Genomic DNA, 23022 nt, shown 5'->3' with positions numbered 1-23022 from the left:
GTACAATTTGTGTTATAAGAAATAAAGCCTTGAAATAAGGTTGTCTTTCTTCACAGTACTGCAAGGGAAAACCACTTAATATGCAGTGATTGTTTTATTGTGGGGATGCCAGCATTTTAATTTCCAGATGTTGCTCTGCTATAACAATCGGACATCTCATGTTTCTCATGTTCAGATTCAAAAACAAAACAAAAAAAACATTACAGGGCAAAACTGAAGACAAAGCAATGCAAAATGGAATAATCACAAACAGACAAGGTCCTGTTACTCATGGCAGTATCAATTCAAAACTAAGCAAACATAAAAGTACTTAGATACAGGAAGAACAATTTAAATAAAAATAAAAAACACCATTTGAGATCATCAGTATTTGTTTTCACGTAGCATGGAAATTATGCTAAATGTATAAGCACCGGTTATGTTCGGTACCTCACTGAAAAGCAAAATCACAGTATCACGTAACACCATTAAGTTGACAAAAAAAAAAAACTATTAAAATATAGATTCTGAAAAGTTAATGTAATCCCCTAGTCAAACCAGCATTACTAAAGCAACAAGAGTAAGGTGGATGGAAGCGGAACATGGCACTTGTTAGACCATAGACCATACTCTCGGAACTTGGAAGACACGCTTTGACAGCTTACCCAATTACACATATTAAATTAATGTCTTAAGACAGACAATCCAGATGGTAAATAATCTTCAACATTGTGGATTACATTACTCCTCCAAAAAAAGGTTCTTGGAATCTTTTATTTAATCAAATGGAGGGTTTTCCAAAATAAAATATCAGTTATTAAAGTTGTAAGAAAACAAAGAAAAAAGCATCTTACTTTGAAAGCACATCCAAAACTAAGCATTAGAAAAGAAAACTTCTTCCCACGACTTACAAAGCCAATGCTGGCACAATCACGACCAACACTCTACTTTAAAAGAAGACTCACCACTCCGCCCAGAAAACCCCTTGCTATTAGTACAAACCTGACAACAGGCATCACACGGGCCCTGTAGTCTGCAGCTAAGGTCTTCATCATCAGTCCATTCAAACGCATTGAGACAAAGTCTCAGTGTTGGCTTTCTGCTGAAGCAGAGCGGGAGCGAGAACGGGAGCGAGAACGGGAGCGGGACTGCTTCTTCGGAGCAGGTGCAGGGGAGCGGGATCGAGACCTGGAGCGCGACATGGAGCGGGAGGGAGAGCGGGCTGCGGCCCTGCCTCCTCCTCCTCCTGATGATGTCTTCCTTTCTGGTGTGCGGCTGGTGGACTTACTCCTGGACTTACTCCTGGAACGGCTCCGTGGGCTGCGGGAGCGGCTCTTGGAGCGTGAGTAGCTGCGGGAGCGGCTTCGACTGTTGGGTGAAATGAAGAGGTACATTGGGTTATTTAAATGTATTCTCTCCCCCACCCCCCCTCCTCTTCATTAAATTAGTTCGTTGTGCACAATTATAATATACAAGTCATTCCTGGAGCATTGTTGTCATTGTGCAATTGTATTGTGAAATTTCTCCTATGCATTTAACAACTTTCTGGAAGCTCCATTTAAGCCCCTTTTCTGCTTAGAATGTAGTAATGTCTGTAAAGCACAGATGGCCCACCAGTAGTAAAGGGCCATAATATGGCACCTGTGTCATATATTAAGTGACATTGTTATACTTTACACAGACTGGTCAGACAGTAGAGGGACCTTTGGATTACCACACGGCCACTACTTACAAGTCTAACTCAATGAAATAAACGTACAGATTTTTATTCAAATTAATGTTAGTGACTCACCTCCTGCCGTGATCCTCAAAGATCTTCAACTTGCGACCGTTCAAGTCTGTTCCATTGAGCTTAGAAATGGCATTCTTCATATCACTGCGTGATGCAAACTCTACCACCCTGGAGATATAAATACAATTATTTATTCATTATTTAATAAAAATGTACTCGATATATTACGTTTGTCCAGGCTGATCCGGTTTGAAACGGGTTTCAAACTGGTCACAAGACATAAAAAAAAACTGCAGTGCCCTGCAGTATAAACATGTCAACTTGTTAGCTTGTAGCTTTGGAACGCTTCGACTCATCAACGTGCAGTCTTCTGTAATCGGCTCCGTACCACGGTGTGCACGCGGATCATGCTCGATGGACATGACTCGAGTACTTTTAAAAGGTAAGAAAAACTAAAAGGCGCTCGAGTACTTTTAAAAGGTAAGAAAAACTAAAAGGCGTGGCAGGGACCATCCAAAGTCAAAAGAAAATAATGTCAGTTAAATGAGTTATTGATATAAATTAATAATTCTGTCTCCAGTATTAAAGCACAGGATAACTCACCCTTCATTTTTGTTGGTTCTGTGAGCATCTACGAAGGTAACTTCTCCTGCTTTTCTCATCAGGTCTTTCAGGTCCTGTTTCAAAGCACAAACCGAATCAGTGACAAAAACTCAAAATGTGCAATGTGCCTTGAGAGCCTTTTCAAACCTGGGATTGAGAGAATTCAGTAAGCAAGGCAACATGAAGCCAGCATTCACACCTGTAACTGGGGATTATCTAAGGTTTACTTTAACAGCAAAACAATTTCAAGTTGTTGATGTGTTCACTTTGTAGTGGAGCAACATAAACAAGGATCGACTTCATGAGTAGGCAGCTTTGCCTTTAAACAAAGAAATACCTTATACATCCCATTATAATTGGTTGCATGCAAGTCAGCTGTTGGTGGGCAAAGAAATGAAACTCAAAACAATTTTTGTATTCAAGTATTTAACACTGACTTTGAAATATTGTATATAAAAAATATGAGTAGAGTTCCAGTTTGACAGGTGAACGATAGAAAAATATAAACGCTTTAGTTTACTTAAATCTACCCTTTTGTTCCTAGTGGGACCCTAACAAAATGAATGTTTTCTTTTTCTTCAATAGTGTGGGCATACTGCTCTTGACTTTAAGATAACTTTATTGAGCCAAAAGTCAGACATTTTGCTCTTAAAATCATCCTCAGTGCAGAGAAACCGCAACCGACAGCCTGGGTTTCCCACCCCTGAGGATGATGTCAGAGCAATATGGTCAATATTCTTTGCTTAATAGAACTATTCTTCCTTCTGCTTGTCCCTTTGAGAAGATAACATTTACTCCCATCTTTTCCACCCACCCCCTTCACAAAACCAATCACATGAGTTTTATACTACTTACCATTCCAAACCCAGGAAGATATTAGCATAGAGCCACTTGTCCAAATAGCAAATCGGAACCAACGCAGTGTGTTAAGCCATTGAGAAACGACATCGGCCTTGACTCGGATTCCGGCCACCAGAACCACCAGAGACCAAGTAGGGAGTGCAGAGGGTGTGCGCCCAAACTCAACACCTCCCCCAACTCCATCGGCAACAGAAAAAGACCCAAACGGAAGAGTAGTGTAGGGACCGTAGATTTGAGGGGGGCTGTTACAGCAGTCGGGGATGCCAGACCACAGAACCTCCAGACTGTGGCTAGGGACCTCCTAAGGCTACCGTATCCTGCGCTAGACCACTTTCACCCGCTACGGGGCCCAGCCAAGACTTAGACCAGCGAGCGGCAACTGCGTGTAAGGAGAGGCACCAAATGGACACTATTCAGAAAAAAATACAACCAGGAGAGGGCGCTATGCACTTTAGACCTCTCCATGGAGGGTGTGCATGCAACTCAATTAAAAGGATACCATAATAGAACAGCTGGTGTACATAAAAACAGTTATTATGTTCTTGTTAGAGACTGCCCATCGGCATTAAAAAATGCTTTCTCGAAAGAAACAGTACTTGAACAAGAAACAGGGCATTGCTACCAGTGTCTTTAACCAAATAGCTCATGAGTATAGCATGTATATTTGTTTTGTTTTTAATCATGAGTAATGGCAAATTATCGCGGACCTTTCAACACATTTTGGTAAATACTGAGTTAGATAAGGCTTTATATAATAAAAATATAAAATAGGGAAAAAAATAAACTTAAAGGATCCCTCACCTGCCAGCTAATACGCGACGAGAGGTTCTCCACAATGAGTCTGTGTTCTGTCCTCACAGGAGGGCCATACCTGTATGGAGGGAAATATCATACTTAAATGAGACAAAATGTCATAACCATGTCAAAGTGTAAATTTGGCTATGGTACATACAGTATGCAGAAAGAAATTATGCAATCCCTGTGTGGGCTGGGGTTGTACACTTCCCATTTGTTCAATACTTATCCAGCAGCAATGTAGTTTGGTTACAGTTTGGCTGTTTTTATTCAGGGTTCCTAAATTCTAACATTTGTTAGCCATGTAATGGATAATGTATTTCCTTAACTTGCTTTCTGCAGACCTTGGAGCTAAGGTCAATATTTGATTGCGTTTCAGAGGCAGCAGAACTGGCCTCAGTTTGCAGATTAAACTGACTTTTGTTGATGTGGCGTTATCTTTACAAGCACCGCTTTAATGAACCTAGAATGTTTATACTCCTGCGCAGTAAAATTCTCACTGTAAATCTGGACCTAAAAGGGTCCACTTTTCAATTAAACACAGGATTTGACTGCGAGTCATCCTTCAGAACTTCTTGTCACTTTGAAAATGTGTCTTGTCCCTCATGCTGTCATTGCTCGGATAATTTATAACCAGAGAGAAGAGAAAAAAAAACAATTTTCTCTTGACTGTTCTCGTTTGGACAGGTCAGCTGTTGCAGTTCATGAAACTTCATTAGTCCTTGGTAAACTCAAACCTGAAATATGGCCCATACCCTGCATATAGACATCCCATGTCTGATTACCATTAACAATAATGCACTAGGAGAATTAGTAAGTTACAAAAAGAAACGCATAGCCTATAGGTAGAACTATTACAATGGCTGACAATTATATTGTGTAATTTGATACCATCCATTAGCTGGGAAAACAAGAGATATTTGGAGACTGATAAGATAAATATTTGAACAGCCAACGAATAACCTGTTCTGCCAGTTCTGTTGTTGTACCTGGGAATTTCTATTACAATGACAAAGGCTCAACTCAACTACTCGTCAACTTCCTTGGCTGTACCCCAAACTCAGCTATCTTAGCAACAAAAGATTTTATGTTAATCATTTCTAATGCTAAATACTAGTACTGTACCTGGATCCACTGCTGCGTGAGGCGCGATAGTTGCCAAACCGTGGTGAAAAACGGCCCATTCCAGGACCGCCACCTCGACCACCTCCTCCACCACCACCACCTCCTCCACCACCTCTTCTGGAGCGAGCATGCTCAATTGTAACCCTAAAAAAAAAGGGCAAAACTAAAAGTATTAACACAGTGACAATTATGTTGAAATAGTAGGCAGGATGGTGAAAACGGTGCCATATTTAGTGGTTAAAAAATGTGTTTGTGTGTGAGTTATACCAAAAATAAACACCCAATACTAAAGAGCTCTTCAGGTCAGCATCCAAATGGAATGGAATTCGTTTGGCGTTTCATTTTAGGATGGGAGGTCTTTAAATAGAAACACTCGTTCCCAGTAGCGAACAAAGGGGGCGCCAAAAACGAGTTGTCCCCAACACAAACAAAATGTACACGAAGCGATTACTTAATCACGTTAACGTTATAACAACATTACCTCTCACTGCACAGTTCTTTGCCATTCAACTCGTACACCGCGTCGTCTGCGTCCCTGTGGTCATCGAACTCCTGGTGAATGCAAGAAGACGTGGGTTCAGTAATGTGACGCAACCGGTGGTGTTTACACTGTAACTAAAGTAACTAAGTACATTTACTTAAGTACTGTACTTGAGTACACTTTAGTTATTTGGTACTTTACTTGAGTACTCCCAATTTACTTTTACTCCACTACATTTATTTAAAAACTTTCATTACTAGTAGATTGATCATTACTACATAACTTAGTTACTACAACATTACTACCCACATTAACGCCATTTGAAAATAAATCTACAAGCTCACAATGCGTCGTTGTAGATCTGCCATTTTTCAGAAGATTGTTATTTGAAAACTTGAAATGGTAGATTCTGCATAATGAGTACTTTCTATTTTTGGTATTACGTACATTTTGATGCCAACAAGATGTACTTTAAGTAGGCCTACATTTTGAATTCTGGACTTGTGTTGTGGCCTACTTGTAACAAGTATTTCTACATTGCAGTATCGATTTGAGTACTTTTCCCACCACTGGAGCTAAGCTAACATTTGATGGCTATGCTACCGTGCATATTGCAGAGCAGATTCACACAAGGCGGCCATCGAAGTTGGTCGAACTCACCACAAACCCGAAGCCGTTCTTCAGGTTGATCTCCCGGATCCGTCCATATCCCTTGAAGAACCTCTCCACGTCCCTCTCCCTGGCGTGGGGACTCAGGCGGCCGATGAAAACACGACACCCACTCATGACTAGCTGAAATCGGGACACGAGGTTTAGGTTAGCATTCGACCGAAAGGGTTCAACCTGGTTAATAATTGGCCAAATACAATCCGATGTTAGCATTACAGACTTTATCAAATCGATCAAGTCAACGCAAACGTGTGCCGATATGCGCGTTTAAGTTAAACACGAAAGTTAGCTTCGTTATTTTATTCGACTGATTCTATTCGCCGCAGCTGCTACTACAAATCGCCCTGTATGTATACGCTACTTTTTATCAAATGCACCGACCACGGTCAATTAAAATAGCTAAACAAGTAACAAATAAACAATAAACCCGTCTAAGGTGCTAATAGACGTAGCTATGACTAGCTAAAACTCACCAGATTTATATTATTTTCTTCTTTCGGTTGTTGTTGCGGTGTGTCGACTGCTGTGACTCAACGACGCGACTGTGGCCTGTGTCAAAATGGCGACGGAAGATAAGAGGAAATGCTGGCGATAGGTTGCCAGGTTGGCTGGGTAACTTTGAACTTTACAGATAGCAAATAGCTATGTGTAAAGTTGTTCCTGCAGTAAACTGTTTGTGCCAGTTAAATTGAATGTAACAATTAGAAGCACAACAATGAAACTAATAAATGTAATGGGGGAATGTAATGAAACAATGTTCTGTACGATTTTTTAAAGAAATGTGCGTGCTGTGCAAGACAGATTTGGCAACCCAGAATTTAACTTGTAAATTCAGTTTCGTGTTTGGTGTCCTCAGAGCATAATCCTCTCTGGGGGGTTTCACACAGTCTATGGTTTCACCAAATGGTTTCATTTCTTTTTCTTCCGGTTACACCTTAATGTGCTAATGCTAAATACATTTAATTCTCCAGTGACAAATATATCACGAAATTAAACAACAATTTCGTTAAAGCACGTCTCAGCACCTATCATATCACTCAACTTCAAGCGCGGTTATTTTATATACTTTGTAGTATGCTGTTGCTATTACGATATGTTCCATCTTGGCTATATGGTGTTTGCAACCACCATACACCCAGTCATCATAGGCCTACTTGAAATATCTCTTCTTGATCCAAAATACACAAGAGTTACATGTAAGAGACCAACATTTCATTATTTTTGTGTGTTTATTCTAATACTGTATCCTTCTTGAAACTGTTTAGGGTTAGGAAAATGAATATACAAGGTAGAGATTGACACAATGCAGTAGAAAAAAGATGATCTTTTCTGTAGAAAGTGCCAAAGAATGAATAATACTAATCAACATAGGCCTACAACATTTCAAACACAAAATTATATATGATAAAAAATTATCAAATAAGGTGACTGTGCACTTTTATCAGTGCACAACCACAGCAGGTCACGTGATATCCTTCCTGAGAAAGGGATGCACAGCAACAGATCTCAAGCATGATCTCAAGACAAAGCAAATGTCATGAGATCTGAGTGATGAGATTTAAAGAAGTAGTTCACCCCCCCAAAAAAAGACTTATTTCCTATCAATTATACACACCATGAAGACTTGAATTCATGGATATAAATATATATAAGCCATATATTGTTTTTGTTGCATTTCTAACTAAGCCAATCATTTTATGATAAGATCATCTTCTGGTCAATAAGACCCTCATATATCGGGTAGGACTAGGAGACACAAAGGAGCCCCTTTAGCTTTATTTCGCTGTATTCAAATGCAAATCACTTTTGCACATTCGGGTGTACCCCAGCTATCGGTAAGAACTTTTAAATGTGATTATAATACAATATAAATTGTAGTAATGTATTAGAACTATCCTATTACCAGTAAGACTCCCTAATCGGGAGATAAACGACTGTCAGGTTGCATGTATGCACAAATTGGCCATAGCAACCTCGTGGTGGCGCTAGAAGAGGGGCATGTGGGAAGTCATAAAACCAATGGGACGGACAATATGTCCATATATGGGCATTCCTAGATATGGGCTTAATATTGATGGCATCAGAGATCTCCATATATGGGCATAAAAGGGACAAGGACATGTATTGGTGACATCAGGGATATGATGTCATCAAGACACTAATCATGCCTCAGCGTGAAATGAGGCGTCATACCGCAGCGTGACGCACGCTCACACAGGAGCTGCAGGTTTTTAAAGATTATTTTTTATGTGTTTATTTGATAGGACAGTAGACTGACAGGAAATGGGGGGAGAGATGGGGAGTGACATGCGGCAAAGGTCGTTCAGTTTGGGAATAGAACCGGCGACGCCGTCAGGCATCAATGCCTATGTGGTACTGCGCCCAGACCAGTCGGCCAACGGGCGCCCCAAGCTGCAGGTTTTTATAGTAAATGCAAATATAGTAAAAATCATCATCAAATTCTCCATGGGGTGTGTAATTGATACTGAAAATAAGTCATTTTGGGGGTGAACTATCCCTCTACACAAGTAACACATAGGCTGTTGCTATGTGTGGGTGTGGGGGGGGGGGGGGGGGGTGACATGTATCCCATTCTACCAGTACTGTCTTTTCTCTTGATGGAAGGCGAGGACATAAATACACTTTTTCTTTTATCAACACCTATCCAATGTTCATAAACTACATTTTAGCTGATTCTAAAGCCTAATTTATACTTTGTCGTGTGTTGTACTGTGACACCATCACGTGACTAAGCATAAATGAGGCTTAAGGCAGGTGTATAAATATGAGCAGTGAGCACAGGGAGTAATGTCATTTAAAGGGCAGTGCTGATGTCATTCTTGTATCCTAAGGCAGCCCAGTCTCTATTGGTGCATACACAATCCTGTCTCCCATAGGCAAAAACAAGACAGAAGAGTAAACTACCTCCCATTAAGGTGATGTGCCAAACAGCTCTACTGATGATGAACTGTTAAAGATGGTAAAAGTGACTCTGACAGTGCTCACCCAGGATCATATTCTGGGGATACGGGCACATTTCTTGGCTTGAAGGTTACAGCACGTCTATTAAACAGTATAAAGATCACTTGAATAGAAAAGTTAGACAAATATAATAGTGCACAACATCAATGTCTTATTCATTGTCAGTGGAGCCGGTTGGTTCTCTGGTTTCTTGCACGGGTCTGCTAAAGTTTACAAATAGTGACTGGGCTGCATTAAGGTATAATCAAATCATTTGATAATCTATGACAGTCAGTGGGACATTACTTGGGAAGCTATGGTCCAGTTTTCAGTTTCAAAAGAGGTCACAGTTTAGATCAAGGTAATGAAAACATGGAAAGAAACTGAGCAATGTCTTCAGAAGTGTGGAGATTCAACTTGAGTCTGGATTGTTAAAAGTTATGTAAAATGTCTTCAACGTGCCACAGTTTCACAAGTTCAAATGTACTCAAGAAAATAAAAAACTCCCACCTCTTGCCCTAACACTAAAAACGGCTAAAGTAAACAACTAAAGCTCCACACAAGGGATACAGATTTGACAATATCAACTGAAGGCCACATAGAGGTCATCTGAACAAGGACTTGTTGACATTTTAGCAGGTTAGCTGTTCCTGGTAACATCACTATCAGTAGTCTCAGTTATCTATCTATTCTACAAAAGCAGCTCTGGAGTCAGGGCGGGAAAGAAGGCTGACAAAGGTTTCAAAGTCACAATAATACTTTTACTACAAACTTCAGACCTGCAAGTAACTCTTGCCAAGTCTGAGCCATGCGTCACAGTTCAGGACCCAGTAGGTCTAAATGTGCCCCCATCAACCTGTCAATCACTTTAAAAAAGTATGGGACACATCTGTAGTTGTGAAGTCTCCATCAGCAGCTCTGTCGAGAAATTAGAAACTTCTTTCTCCTGCCTCTTCACTCAGAGCTCAAACAGCATGAGGTCAGGTTGTTGTTCAAGCCTGCAAATGCCACTGTGGCAACAAACGGCAGTGACCAAGCAGGTCAAGAGGTCATTGTGTTCAGGTGCTGTTTGGACTCGCTGGACTGACTCAGACCCGGGTGTGGCGACAGCTGTGAGAGGAGCCTGAGCCGGCCGCTGCCGGCCCCGACGGCGAGGAAGGGTCCTCGTCGCTGGACTCAACCTGTTCATCTTTGTGGAGGCCGAGGCTTATGTGGCTCTGGAGGGCTGCTGGAGTCAGCCACTCCTTGGGCAGGCAACTCTGCAGGAAAGGAATGCAGGAGCTGAAGTATGCCAGGCGGTTTACCCAGCGTGGGATCTCCCGTCCACACAGAAGCTAAAACAAACAAAAGATAAATGACATCAGAAAAGGACGAAGACGAAACTGGGTGCTTGCAAATGTCAGGGTTATTTTTTATTCAAATGTGAAGCCTTTTATACATGCGCTTAAAAAGAAAAAGTGATGGAAAATGAGGAAACGGATATGCTATTTGAATGCATGTAATTCCTTTATTTTGTGCGTGAATAGCCATACTTATAATTCTGCATGTTTTCTCACGTCGTCCTACTACTGTACATTTATATGAATTTGTTGCCTGTTGTTTTGCTGATGTGAAAACAACACTGCTACTCTCTTTCTTGTTCTGCCTCAGGCAGGATGATTGTATATGCTAAACTAAAGGGTGTATATGTTACAGTATGTTTGGGTAACTCAGGACGGTAAGAGTAAGAGCGCTTGTTTTGTCGTTCACCACACACTAATCACCACCAGATGGCGACGCAGCCATTCACTAGTGCAGGCGCTGACGTCACTCGTTTGCGACTCTCTTTCTTTATTTACTAGCCTAGCCTAGCCTAGCCTAGCCTAGCCTAGCCTAGCCATTAGCTCCATTGTAGTCACTTGGACAGGGCGTTTATCGTATCGTAAATATAACGATTGCATTCACCACGGCTTCGTAACTCGCGCAGCGCTCCGCCGGCCGCGCGGCCCTGGCCCGCTCTTCGCGGCCACTCGCGCCTGCGGCGCTCGGGGGCGAAGAGCAGGACCAAGGTCCGCTGGCCTTCGCGCCGCTTGCAATGTCGTGGACAATCGAGCAGCTCCGCCTGGAGGACGTTGTTGTGGCGACCGCTTGCTCCGCCCCGTGCGGCACCACGAGTGCTCCGTTTCTCGACCGTCCTGTTTCTCTAACAAACCGTGACATATACGTCTGTACTTTATAATTATTATTGATGGTGTCTTCTTGTTCTGCACCAGGCATGATGATTGTATAGGGTGTATATGTCTGCCATAGTTGTATTAATTGTTACTTTTCTGTACCTACTGTATTTCTATGTACCTGTATCTTTTACTGCAGCACTGTCTCAGGCATCTGAATTTATCCCAGAGAATGAATGGGTGTATGGATGGGAACTATCTATCTATCTATCGATCTATCAATTCTTTCTTTCATACGCTAAGTTTCAAGTGCTTAAGACAGACCTCAGACAGCGAGGAGGAGAAATGATTGCAGTTCTTGTGCATTAGATGGTATGCGTTGCCCTTGAACTCTTTGCCCAGTTCCTCCATGATTTTATCTATGTCCTCCTCTGTAAAGTCTGTGGTACCCAAAGCTATGGCCTCCCTGTTAAAACACAGATACATTCAGTTATCAGTATGCTATGGCCTCCCTGTTACAACACAGACACATTCAGTTATCAGTAGGCTATGGCCTCCCTATTAAAAGACAGATATATTCGGTTATCAGTAGGCCAGAGTTCCCTGTGATTTTATGCATTGGTGAGGCCAGTTTCACATTTGTAGTGCAATTTACAGAGCTTAAAGGTGGGGTTTTTTGGGGTCTACTTTTCCATAATCAAAAAAAGATTTATAAACACTGTGGTTATATTTATTTGGGGTTTACATGGAAATATTGAGGGAGAAATCATGTTATCTTCATTTCTCTAGTGGTAGTATACAGCAGTACAAAGGAAACAGTAACAAGTCCTACTTTTATCAGGACACATCGCAAAGTGGTTTGCACTCACTTGAATTTGAAAGTCTCTCCTAGTTCAGTGGCATTCCCAGGGTTTATTTCAAAAATGCCACTGAATGGGTATGGATGTCCCCCATATGCAAATTCTATATTAGGACAGGATGAAAATGCAAAATACAGGTTAACACTCCAAATGAAAGCACTCAGCTATTGTAATTAAAGAGGGAAAGCAAACATTGCCACACAGCTCTTATATCATTAAGTTATTAACTCAGGCTAATTATAGTTCTTTCTTCTTTGTATTTACAACTACATAATGAGTTGCAAGGACAAATAGATGGTGTACTGTGTACACAATAATAGATAGAAACATACGGCATGTTTCTTTCTCACACAGTGACAGACACACACATGCCCCCCCCCCCTCCGCGCGCGAATATAGCGAGCAATATTTTTCTTCCTCATTAGACTAGAGCTGTGTGTGTGTGTGTGTGTGCATGCACACACAAGTGCATGTATGTATCCTGTGCTCAGACATGATTGAGAGGTCTGACTTAGGCCTGCTATGAATGTGCTTTGCGAACCTGTAATCAGATTTTGTTCACATAAAGACCCTCCATCTTACCTCTGCCATAAATCTCTATGCCTGAGTGGAAGACTCCAATTCCCAGATTGGAGGTATACTCGTTTATCCAGTACTGGAAAAGGGGAGAGAATGAGGGAAAATAAATCATTCAGGGTGAATAGTATGTCTATGGACAAAGTATGACGCACAATGCCAAAAGTCTGCGATGTGTATGGTGAAAAGGAGAGAATGAGTTATACTAGCTAGAGCAAAGCGATTCCCCAAATATTAACCATTCCTCAAAAAAATATTGATTCATCCAAAGAACGAGGGGCCAGCTCAAAGTACTGTGGTGTGTGTAATTACAACAATTAAAAACATTTATTTGAATATGGAAAACCAAAAGGGATAATACCTTACAAATTGTGTAGCCTAATAGCTGAAACAAATTACATTGACGAGAGACAAATCAATATCTATAACTTCCTGCTCAGAGGTAAAACACTCATAAATCTTTTAGAGCATAATTTCCCGTCTCTATACCTAAAAGCATTGCTGTGAATCTTCCAGTTAATTCCAAATAACTAAATAAATGTTATTTTTCTCCAAGAAGAAAAATTGTGCACCTGTTCTTTATGTAGACAAAATTGGTGATGCATGGTAGTTAGGAAGGAATGGAGTGTGTCTGATAAAATGAATATCAAATATCTAAATACTGAATAAAGCAACGTTGGTTTTGTGATAACCCTTTAACACAGCCATTCTGTCTCCACATGACACAACCCATCCCACCAGCAGAGCCGCAGGGTTTATTTCAAAGATGCCATTGAACAGGTATGGATGAAGGATGGAGTATAAAGACAAATCATGAAAAAGAAACACAGGATATTCACAAAAAAGGGCAACTCTTTGTCCAAGTGGAACAAGTTCAGTTGCACACAGCCACACAGGATATTGGTGATGCATTATGGTACTGTAACACAGCCCTAGAATCCCCAACCCCCACTAAACGTCCTGCACCCTTGTAGACAACCCTGAGGAAATGTGTTCAAAGCTAAACACATACCCCCCAGCTGTCCCCTATTAATAATAGAACAAGTTTCCTGGCTCTGATACAATAAAAGCACATCTCCACCTCTCTATCAACAAGGTTTTCTGGTTTGTCTGTCATTTGCTTCACCCCAATGGCTGATGTCTGACAAAACTAAGGCTTCTAATTTAGCTTGTTTTAGTGCACCCCTGGAATATGAACGGAAACATGAAAGTCAAAGTAAACTGTAAATTGTTTATCCTCCAGTAAAACATACCTGTTGGTCTGAACGAAATAACAAGCTGTCTACTGATGTGTTTTTTCTTTAGCATTAATGAAGAAGGAAATGATAGCCACCACAGAATAAAGGTGCTCTAAAGGTGTCTTCTATATCACTATGCAAACCACTGTCACAAGAACAAGATGACTTAAATGCTGACAATCTGCCAATCAAATACATTTTTATCCCTCTGAGAGCACTGGCATCTAATTCTTGACACTATTATTCATCTTTTCCAGTCTCTCTTTGGCCAACTATTTTTCTGTTCCCCCATCCCTCTTAACTTGGTGAAGGCATGTTTCACAGCAAGCAACATCACTGTATACTGATCCATGCGGTACATGGGGCCTACAGTATGCAGATATGCCATGCCCCACTGCACACATCGCGCTCACATTGATTTCACATTCAGGATGATCACCTACTCATCTTTCAAGCTCCACAAAAGTCATTCTCTGTCAGTCCTTCAGTGCAATTCTTGAGTGGAGCCATGACCTTTATCAGCTGATGTATTATTTTACTTTTGTGATGTTTAGGACATTTATGGGTTACCTGCAAGCCTTAAATTGATTAAATCCTTTGATAACATGTTCTCCATATTGACTATCTATCCAACAAGTGTATGAATGTTTTTATAATTGATTTTATATTTACTTATTTCCTTGTTTATCAAAGTATTGCGTTTATTTTTGTTTATTTGCTCATAATTTAAATGTTCTCAATTAGAAACAAAGTTTTTGCCTTTGTTTTTAAATATCAGGAGACAGCAGAGTGTTCACAATTGCTCCTTCCAGCATGTACTTAACTTTTATGTGTACAAGCATGCAATTTTATACTAAGTCATCCTACAAGTGACCATAAATGTCATTTAGATCTAGCATTTTTTTTTTTTATGTTTTCAGATTGTTATATTTTTTACTGAATAGGTGCTTGGTCTACCTATGTTTTTCTTAGATTACCATTTCTAATATGCATTTGATGTATTGATTGATTACCTTGCTTATTGTAAATCGCTCTGGATTAAGCATCTGCAAAGTATTACTAGCTGATTTAAAATCTCAGTTGAGGGTAGGGTAATACACTGTGTAAAACACTGCTATGTAGTGTACTATAGTATGTGCATATGAAATAAATTGTGTTGGGCAAAACAAAAATGCAAGCAACATTGCTTGATGCATTTCCTCAGTGTAAAGGTGCAAGCAAGCAGAAAAGTCCATTTTCAAAAGACCACTTATTGATTCGTGAATAAAAAAAAGCAATCTGTATTACTGGTATCTGACTTTTCTCAAATCTCTGAAAGATAAAGGACACAGTCTGTAAAATTGTTAGTCTGTTAATAGTTAGTTTTCTCAACAAAGAACAAGCTCCTAAGGGCCGTTTTATGCTGTGATAGAAAAATGTGTTTTACTCCAGTCAGTCTGTATGGTTCCACTTGTTTTCCAGACACTGAATATCAAATGTTTTAATGTATTCTTTATCTGTATCTGTATCTTCAGCCAGAGCAACCTTTGAGCATTATTCTGTGCATTTAGAGCAACACATTGTGTATGTTTCCCATGGGGTGATGTTCAACAGAATGTTCCCATGTGAAACACAAGCAGTGGGTACAAGACTGAATGATGACCCTTGTCCCTGGCTTGCTGGTCGGTGTCTCTGTGTATTGTGAATCATGTGAGACAAGATGAGAGCACCCTGCTCAGTGACAGAGGTCAAGCGGCCGTAGGAGACTTGTCTTGTTGTGGTACACTAACACAATGCCCTGTCTACAAGGAGACAGTGGGCAGGAAGAGTATTATGGAGCTTTACTTGGAACTCAGAATATGCAGACTATTATCTGTCACTGTCACTGATGTAAGACAGATAAGCAATCCAACCTCTACTTAACTGTTGGAGCTATGTGACACAATGGTCCACAAGTGCAATTATTTGTTGTTGACTATAATAGCCTACAACTTTGTGAAATACTATTCACCAATATGACTACAGTATGTGTATACATTTTGGCATGGGTTGCTTCAGAGAAAATGAAATAAAATCACAAATCAACCACATTATTTAAGACACACACATATTAAAGCTGTGAAATCATAAACATGTGTCTAAACTCAATATATGCTAGCTGACATGTGTTCACCTTGTGACCGTTGGCTACTCTATAACTACCTGCTAGTTACACATTTCTAAATGTGTGGAATGTTTTTGTCCAAGGCATCACCTCACGTGATGATCAACCAATTCAGCACTTGATAACACCTTACCATATCATACACGTTAAGGATGACAGGTTCATTGGCCATGATTTAATCCTGAGAAGGAAAGGCAAACGTCCCACCCACGACGTTAAGGTTGTCGCACCCCTGACTCCTCTTTGACAGAAGGAATGGACATCAGGATCCTGAGGAATCAAACGAGCAATAGTTTTTTTTGGGACGTAATAATAAATTCAAACGCCAGTGAATCTGGAGGTAGAAAGGATGACGGCTAGCCAGCGCTATGTCAAAGAACCATTTTGGCGTGCTAGTTGTAAATACGATCAGAAAACTCCAATCCCAGCAAAGGCCAGCGAGCCGAGTTGCAGCACTGAACGCAGCCCATCTTCTCGTTTCCAGGAAAAATGTGGGAGATCTGTCCGGTGTGTAGGGGGGAAATCGATGTTGCCAGGCCTATTTTATAGCTATAATCCCTCGAAAATGTCGTATAAATGGATGAAACATCGAATCACAAACGAAAAGCGACAAAAACTTGATCCAAAAGGGACATTATAGGCCCACAAGTGTTTGAATCTCGAGCGGAGAGGAGACGGCTTTCGCCGATATCACTTTACTCTCATGGGCGTCCACGTCCACTAGGGTGAAAAGGCAATGAGAGTGGACCGACTGAGTACGAGCCATTTTAGACGGAGGATGTTATTGTTACAAACAGTCCAGGTGGGTATGATACATGTCTGATCATCATTGACCATGCCAAGTTCACTAGCATCTCGGGACTGGACTAGTGTTGTGGTCCGCATCCAGTTGTTTTAGCACACGACTCCGCAGACAGATCTCCGCGACATTATTTCCGTTCCCTGTCTCAAGTTCTCGCAACACGCAGTTTGTTCACCTCTGGATCCTCTCTCGATTCGTTTCCTAAAATGCATTTAAAAACGTGTTCAACTCAGTCTCGTCCATCGCTCCACCACAATAGTGCTATTCTCGCCACCACTGCCTCACTCCCCCCCTCTCAGAAAGAATGAAGCATTGGATTACATCATAGCTGCCTGGGAGGCAGACAGCATCCTCCAACATGATGGAGAGGTGGGGTTAGAGTGGAGGGGGGTGGGGATTTCATCAGGTAGACCGCTATTCTCAGTTTCTCACTATATCGTTGTTAAACTAATTGCACACAACTTCTTGCCTCTTAAATTGCATTATCCTCAGGTAAAATCTTTTATTAAATAATTGGAAAACCTGATCTGAGCTATTTATTTAATTGAGAACAAAAAAATGTAGCCAACGTGTTAATACAAAGTTGAAGGAAAATAATAAAATCAAGTTAATGAATTGCAGCACAAGCAGGCATATTCAACATGAATATTTTAATAAGTGTTTGCACATCAAACACATATATTTGCATAATTTAGTTCTGACAATTCTTCTTTGAATAAGCATTCACAATGCCAGTGAGCAAAGTGACATGGACTGCAACAGGTGAACCCTGCAAAGCACATCATACATTTACATGACAGCAATGTTGCAGATTGATGAAAAACATGGCCTGGGCAAGTACATGCAGCAGAGCAGCACTCACCAATTAATCTATGGCATTTTTTTTGGAAGAGGTTGTGATTTTGGTTAGTGCAAAACATGTTATATTCAGATATTCAGAACATAATTGACTATTTGTTCCAGACGTCCTCTCATTTGCAATGGAGTGGCTAAAAATACTTGATATTAAGCTGTTAGTTCTTTGACATTTGGCCTTAACATTTCACCAAGTGAATAACAGTCATGATATTTGGCCTTAACATTTCACCAAGTGAATAACCGCCTTCCCTTTATAATTGTATACAACAAACTTACTGTAATCATGTTAACAAAAGCCCCAAACCGGGTAACAATTTAAAATGTATCCAAAAGCCAAAAAGTGGACCATTCCGTTTTGCCCACATGTTTACTGGTCAATAAACATACTCAGTGACTGTGATAACTAACGACACATAATCAAGTTCTCATTATGGCAATTTCATTTTTTGATTAAACACAGGTATGCACTTTGGATTCATTTAGTGTAGCTACAGGAACAGGGCTGAGACAGACATAACAGACAAGCAAACAAATTCAGGGAGATGCTCAATGGATTTTCATTCTGAATATGACAAGGAGCAACTTCAACCAAAGAAAAAAATAAACAAGGGGCTTGGAATAGATAAAAAAAGGCACTTGGTACCACCACTATGAAAGACAATGTCATTTGTCATGCGTCAGTCAAAACAGTATAATTTCTTCCACAACGCTGTGCAATAAAGCAGAATGATAATCATGCCTCATCATGCAAATCTGGACCTCAAAACACAGAAATTACAGTGCGTTCAAGTTCTCATTCAAACAGATCTGCCATTCAGTCATGAACGTATAGAGGCCTATGAGGGACTGAACACAACACTGTCTTTCAGTTTCCATGAGCATGGGTGAGAGGCCGCCTCAACCTATAGAAAATATACCACTACTCAGCTGCATATCAAGTTTGAAATGAACGGATGGTATCTCCATTCAGTGCTGCCTGTTCAGAGCACAGCTCTGGGAAAATGTGAAGTGTACAGCCGTCTTTAGACAGTCACATAGTAAATAATTATACATTAAAGTATATTCTCTGTGATAAGAAAGCAATATTTTGCATACAGGGAGGGATAGGTGGCTAGGATTATCACATAACACATGCACAGGCAGGCACACAACTTGTCTGTGATCTCAACTCCTAATAATCCTACTGTTTTGTAAGGTTGTCCCTCTTCATTCTTTGGCCTTCAGCAAAAGTTTTTTGGTCTTAAAAAAATATCTATTTACATCACATCCTTAAAAGTGCTTCCTAAGTTGTGGCTGGAACCGCATGTAAAGGAAGGCGATGACTGCTATAGCTCCACATACAGCCAGTATTCCAAAAGAAGAGGCAGAAGATTCACTCTCTGGCTGTGATGGTAGGGGTCCATTTGAGAGCAAGGAAGACTAAAAGACAAAGGCACATAAATAACAATAGAATGAACGAAGGAGGAATACAAATAGAGTTTGCACAGTATTGTTTGCTCCCACTGCGATGATATGACCAATAATCAGGAGTTTGTTTCCGCGTGGCTATATACATTCATGTTATTTCCTCAAGTTCAAGATCTTTCCACAGATTTCCAAACCTCAGACATGGACCTAAGTTACTTGCTGTTGATATATTATATTGTTGCTGTCAGGCAGAAACCTTGCATCTCCATATTTCAACTTTTTATGTATTTATGTAAATTAAGCTTGTAGATTGTCTATTTTACAATTTAGGCATTTAGCAGAGCAAGGTAATACATCAATACATCAACATTACATCAAATGCATAGAAATAGTAATCTATACTTAAGAACATTTTGAACGTAGGTAGACCAAGTATACCTATTCAGTAAAAAAAGAAAAAACGGGTATGGGTATGCAAGTGCTACAGCCTATTTTCTCAATCTTTAGCATTTTGAAGGTGAAAGTTGTTAAGTGTGTCTGTTGAACCAATTTAAATTATTAACAAGAGTTTACGACTAAATAATAACTATGCTGGATCCATTGTAGCACAGGTTCCACCCCACCTCACTGTACATACAGTATATATATATATCCATCCATTTGTTGTGTAGGTTTCACTTTCTTCAAAGGAAGACAATGATAGTGGGTTTTACTCCCATGAACATAGCTTAATATCACAAAAACTTAACATGAAGTAGAGATTAAAAGTCATAAAATGTATTGTTACTTATAAAAATGCCACCTGAAGCTCCGGGATCAAACCTACCTTCTGCAGAACACGAAGCTCCACGTCCTCCCCCGCTGACCGGAACACCTCCACTGCAGCAGCATGAGTCCGTTCCTCTAGCTTGATTCCATTTATCTACACGCCGCAAAAGATGAAGAAAAAACATTCTTAATTGAATTGTTATTAATTTACCAATGTTAAAGCAATGGAATGCCACAGAAGCCACTCAGTGTGTGCTTCTATTGCTCTTCAAAGCATCTTATTACAGTGCCACAAGGTGAATTATCAGTGGAAGCCACATATACAGCCAGTGGAGAGTCACATTTGGGGTGTGGTTGTGGCAGGAAGTTTCATGGTTCGATCCCCCGGGCCTGCAGGTAAAATTTTGGCAGGCAAATCAGTGAGCAACAGTGCACAACACTCCCCCATCGCTCAATTCCCACTGTTGGAACTGGAAGAGTCTGCTCAGGCAGAGAATGTGGTTGTACAAGGCAGCTTCTGAATGTGAGTGTGTCATGTGTGACTGTATATAAGTATGAAGCAGGACATTGCTGAAAAAGAACATTGGCCACCATGAGAAAAAAATTAATGTAATTCTATAAATGCCAGACCACACAAGGGCTGGGCGGTATGGATTTTTAGTTATCACGGTAATAAGTGACTGTTTACAGACGGTATGGTGGCATCTCCATTTTTTCTAAATGAATCAAATAAATAAATAAATCTCTGTATAATCGCAGTTATGAACTCGACACCGCAGTATGCATTACACAACCGTGGTATGGCGGTATTGCGGTTATTGCACCCAGCTCTAGACCGCACCAATGCAACTCCTTGCAAATAGTCGCAACTCCTTGCAACAAAACAGTTTTAAAGCCATGTCACACCAATGCAACTCCTTGCAACAGCCATTGAGGATAATGGTTGCAAGTAATTGCATGCAACGGTTTTATTGCAAGGAGTTTCGAATAGTTGCATTAGTGTGGACTGGCCTTAACCCACAAGGGAACTTAGGGAAGTTCACACCAAGCACTATAAGGATAAATGTCATCATAGATCTGGTGTGAACTCTGTCATCCACTTAAGCTAGAATGTTTTTTAAAACAATATCTTTCGTTAAATAACCGCAGTATAATTGTGGTTATGAACTCGACACAGCGGTATGCATTACAAAAGCGGTTATTTCACCCAGCCCTAGACCGCACCAATGCAACTCCTTGCAACAAAACAGTTTTAAGGCCATGTCACAACAATGCAACTCCTTGCAACAGTCATTGAGGATAATGGTTGCAAGTAGTTGCCTTTAGTAATTGCATGCAACAGTTTTGTTGCAAGGAGTTGCATTGGTGTGGACTGTTCACACGGAAAGAGGAGTCGCTTTTTATTCTTTTTATATTTGTTTTACTGAGAATAAGGTTAGAAATAACTTTAGGATTACGCTTATCTTTCTGAGGTTGAGATTAGGTACCGTTTTACTGAGGTTAAGGTTAGGAATAAGGTTAGGATAAACCATTTAGGCATAGTTTACAGAGGTATATAAGGATATTAAGGATCTCAATGGAAAATAAATAACAAATAAGCCTTGCCTTACCCAAGTTTCCTTTTAGTTGACATTGTATCAGTGAACTGTACTGTCATGAAACTGTACCTTTTCCCATCCAAAACTTCTAATAAATACCTCAATCAATCAATCAATCAATCAATCAAAAGGCATAAACCATCAGCATAGGCGAGTTTCTTTCCGGCGACTCTTCTGGTATCCCACACCAAGCACTGTAACAATAACTGTCGTCATAGTTCTAGTGTGTACTTTTTAAAAACAATATCTGTAGTTATAGTGCTGGGTGTGGACGGCCCATTACTCCCCATTCAAACATAATCTTGATAATAGATGTGAAAAGGTTTACCGCTAGAATCTTGTCTCCCTCTCTGAGTCTTCCATCCAGTGCAGCAGCTCCATTCTCTTTAATTTTAGACACATATATGCCACTGTCATTTATGGCATACGGCTGGTCCAAACCCCCGACAATATTGAACCCCAGCCCTGAGAAATGAAAAGAGAAATGGACAGTGATGTTGAGTTAAAGTACTGCAGAAGAGAAGACATAAGAGTCTCATTTACTGAGGCAGCAGTTGCTGATTCGTCGTGTTGCATGTATCTCTGGGGATCAAAGTACAAACTGAATAATTCCAACACAATACTACAGGGTGCATCCAAATTGACCATGAGTCATGATGACCACAGTGACCACACCATTCAGACCATTGCACAATATCCATTATGCAGGGCTTGCAATTATTGATAATTGAATAATAACCGGTTTCGTTTGAGCTAAAAGAGAAACTGAACCCAATCACTCCAGTTATAGGAAGCAGCATATAACATCTAACTACTCCGTTGGTTTAAGAGTAAACTTTGTTACTGTTTGGCCTATAGCAATTACTTATAGAATTGCTTAGGTGGCAGTAATAAGGAGCTCTCAGCTCATAGATTGTTAATAGGCACAAGTAGCACTCTTGCTTCTAATACCATACAATAAATCCAGATCACTAAAATGTTTACATTAATTAGTCTGATATTTTAAATAGCAAACCACTTGAAATCGCTTTTAGCAGGCATATAGCCTTCAGCCTTGGTCAGTTTGCTACGCAACTAGCTCGTCAGCTAATTTGGTTGTATACGAATAGCTTAGGTAGCTGTTGTTCTTACCTGCGGGTCCTCGCTTTAGTTTAATGTCCACCACCTTAGACGCAGAGTGCATTGATCCATTCATTGTGCCAAGAACTCGAGTCACCAAATTAGTCCTTCTTGATAGGGGGCCAAACTATTTATATGAAGGTGAACTCCATTGAGCTATGGTGAACTCATGCAGACTTTCAGTTCAGTGCTGCTTGCTCTTCCCCTCCGGTGGTTAGAATTATGGACTTGGGACTTTACTGCCCTCTGCAGGATGATGGCACTTCCGATTTATAATCTTGCTGACCGTTGACT

General features: G+C 40.4%; 2 protein-coding genes across 2 annotated transcripts; both read right to left on the bottom strand.

Annotated features, from left to right (window-relative positions):
• Positions 1-102: 102 nt before the first annotated feature.
• Positions 103-6805, bottom strand: srsf5a (serine and arginine rich splicing factor 5a). Its single transcript, XM_080751412.1, has 8 exons — positions 6719-6805; positions 6237-6368; positions 5577-5647; positions 5096-5239; positions 3977-4046; positions 2315-2388; positions 1772-1879; positions 103-1347 (listed from the first exon to the last, which is right to left on the bottom strand). The coding sequence occupies exons 2-8, from the start codon at positions 6360-6362 to the stop codon at positions 1065-1067; spliced, it is 876 nt and encodes a 291-aa protein (XP_080607538.1). The 5' UTR covers positions 6363-6368; positions 6719-6805; the 3' UTR covers positions 103-1064.
• Positions 6806-10259: 3454 nt separating this feature from the next.
• On the bottom strand, positions 10260-22910 carry LOC308306425 (deubiquitinase DESI2-like). Its single transcript, XM_080751413.1, has 7 exons — positions 22741-22910; positions 21938-22074; positions 20070-20165; positions 12802-12874; positions 12229-12322; positions 11684-11825; positions 10260-10540 (listed from the first exon to the last, which is right to left on the bottom strand). The coding sequence occupies exons 1-7, from the start codon at positions 22802-22804 to the stop codon at positions 10295-10297; spliced, it is 852 nt and encodes a 283-aa protein (XP_080607539.1). The 5' UTR covers positions 22805-22910; the 3' UTR covers positions 10260-10294.
• Positions 22911-23022: the final 112 nt, after the last annotated feature.

This window comes from Nannobrachium achirus (assembly GCF_963921795.1).
Source record: "Nannobrachium achirus genome assembly, chromosome: 20".
In the NCBI taxonomy this organism is placed as follows: Eukaryota; Metazoa; Chordata; class Actinopteri; order Myctophiformes; family Myctophidae; genus Nannobrachium; species Nannobrachium achirus.
This window is presented reverse-complemented; position numbering and strand designations above follow the sequence as displayed.

Excerpts from the sequence above, each read along its gene's own strand:
- srsf5a (XM_080751412.1), bottom strand. The coding sequence starts at position 6,362 with ATGAGTGGGTGTCGTGTTTTCATCGGCCGCCTGAGTCCCCACGCCAGG. Across the intron at positions 5,648-6,236 it reads AGAACGGCTTCGGGTTTGTG|GAGTTCGATGACCACAGGGA; the intron begins GTGAGTTCGACC and ends TGCATTCACCAG. Across the intron at positions 2,389-3,976 it reads CGTCGCGTATTAGCTGGCAG|GACCTGAAAGACCTGATGAG; the intron begins GTGAGGGATCCT and ends GCTTTGAAACAG.
- LOC308306425 (XM_080751413.1), bottom strand. The coding sequence starts at position 22,804 with ATGAATGGATCAATGCACTCTGCGTCTAAGGTGGTGGACATTAAACTA. Across the intron at positions 22,075-22,740 it reads ACTAAAGCGAGGACCCGCAG|GGCTGGGGTTCAATATTGTC; the intron begins GTAAGAACAACA and ends TTCATTTCTCAG. Across the intron at positions 12,323-12,801 it reads CATAGAGATTTATGGCAGAG|AATTTGCATATGGGGGACAT; the intron begins GTAAGATGGAGG and ends GTCCTAATATAG.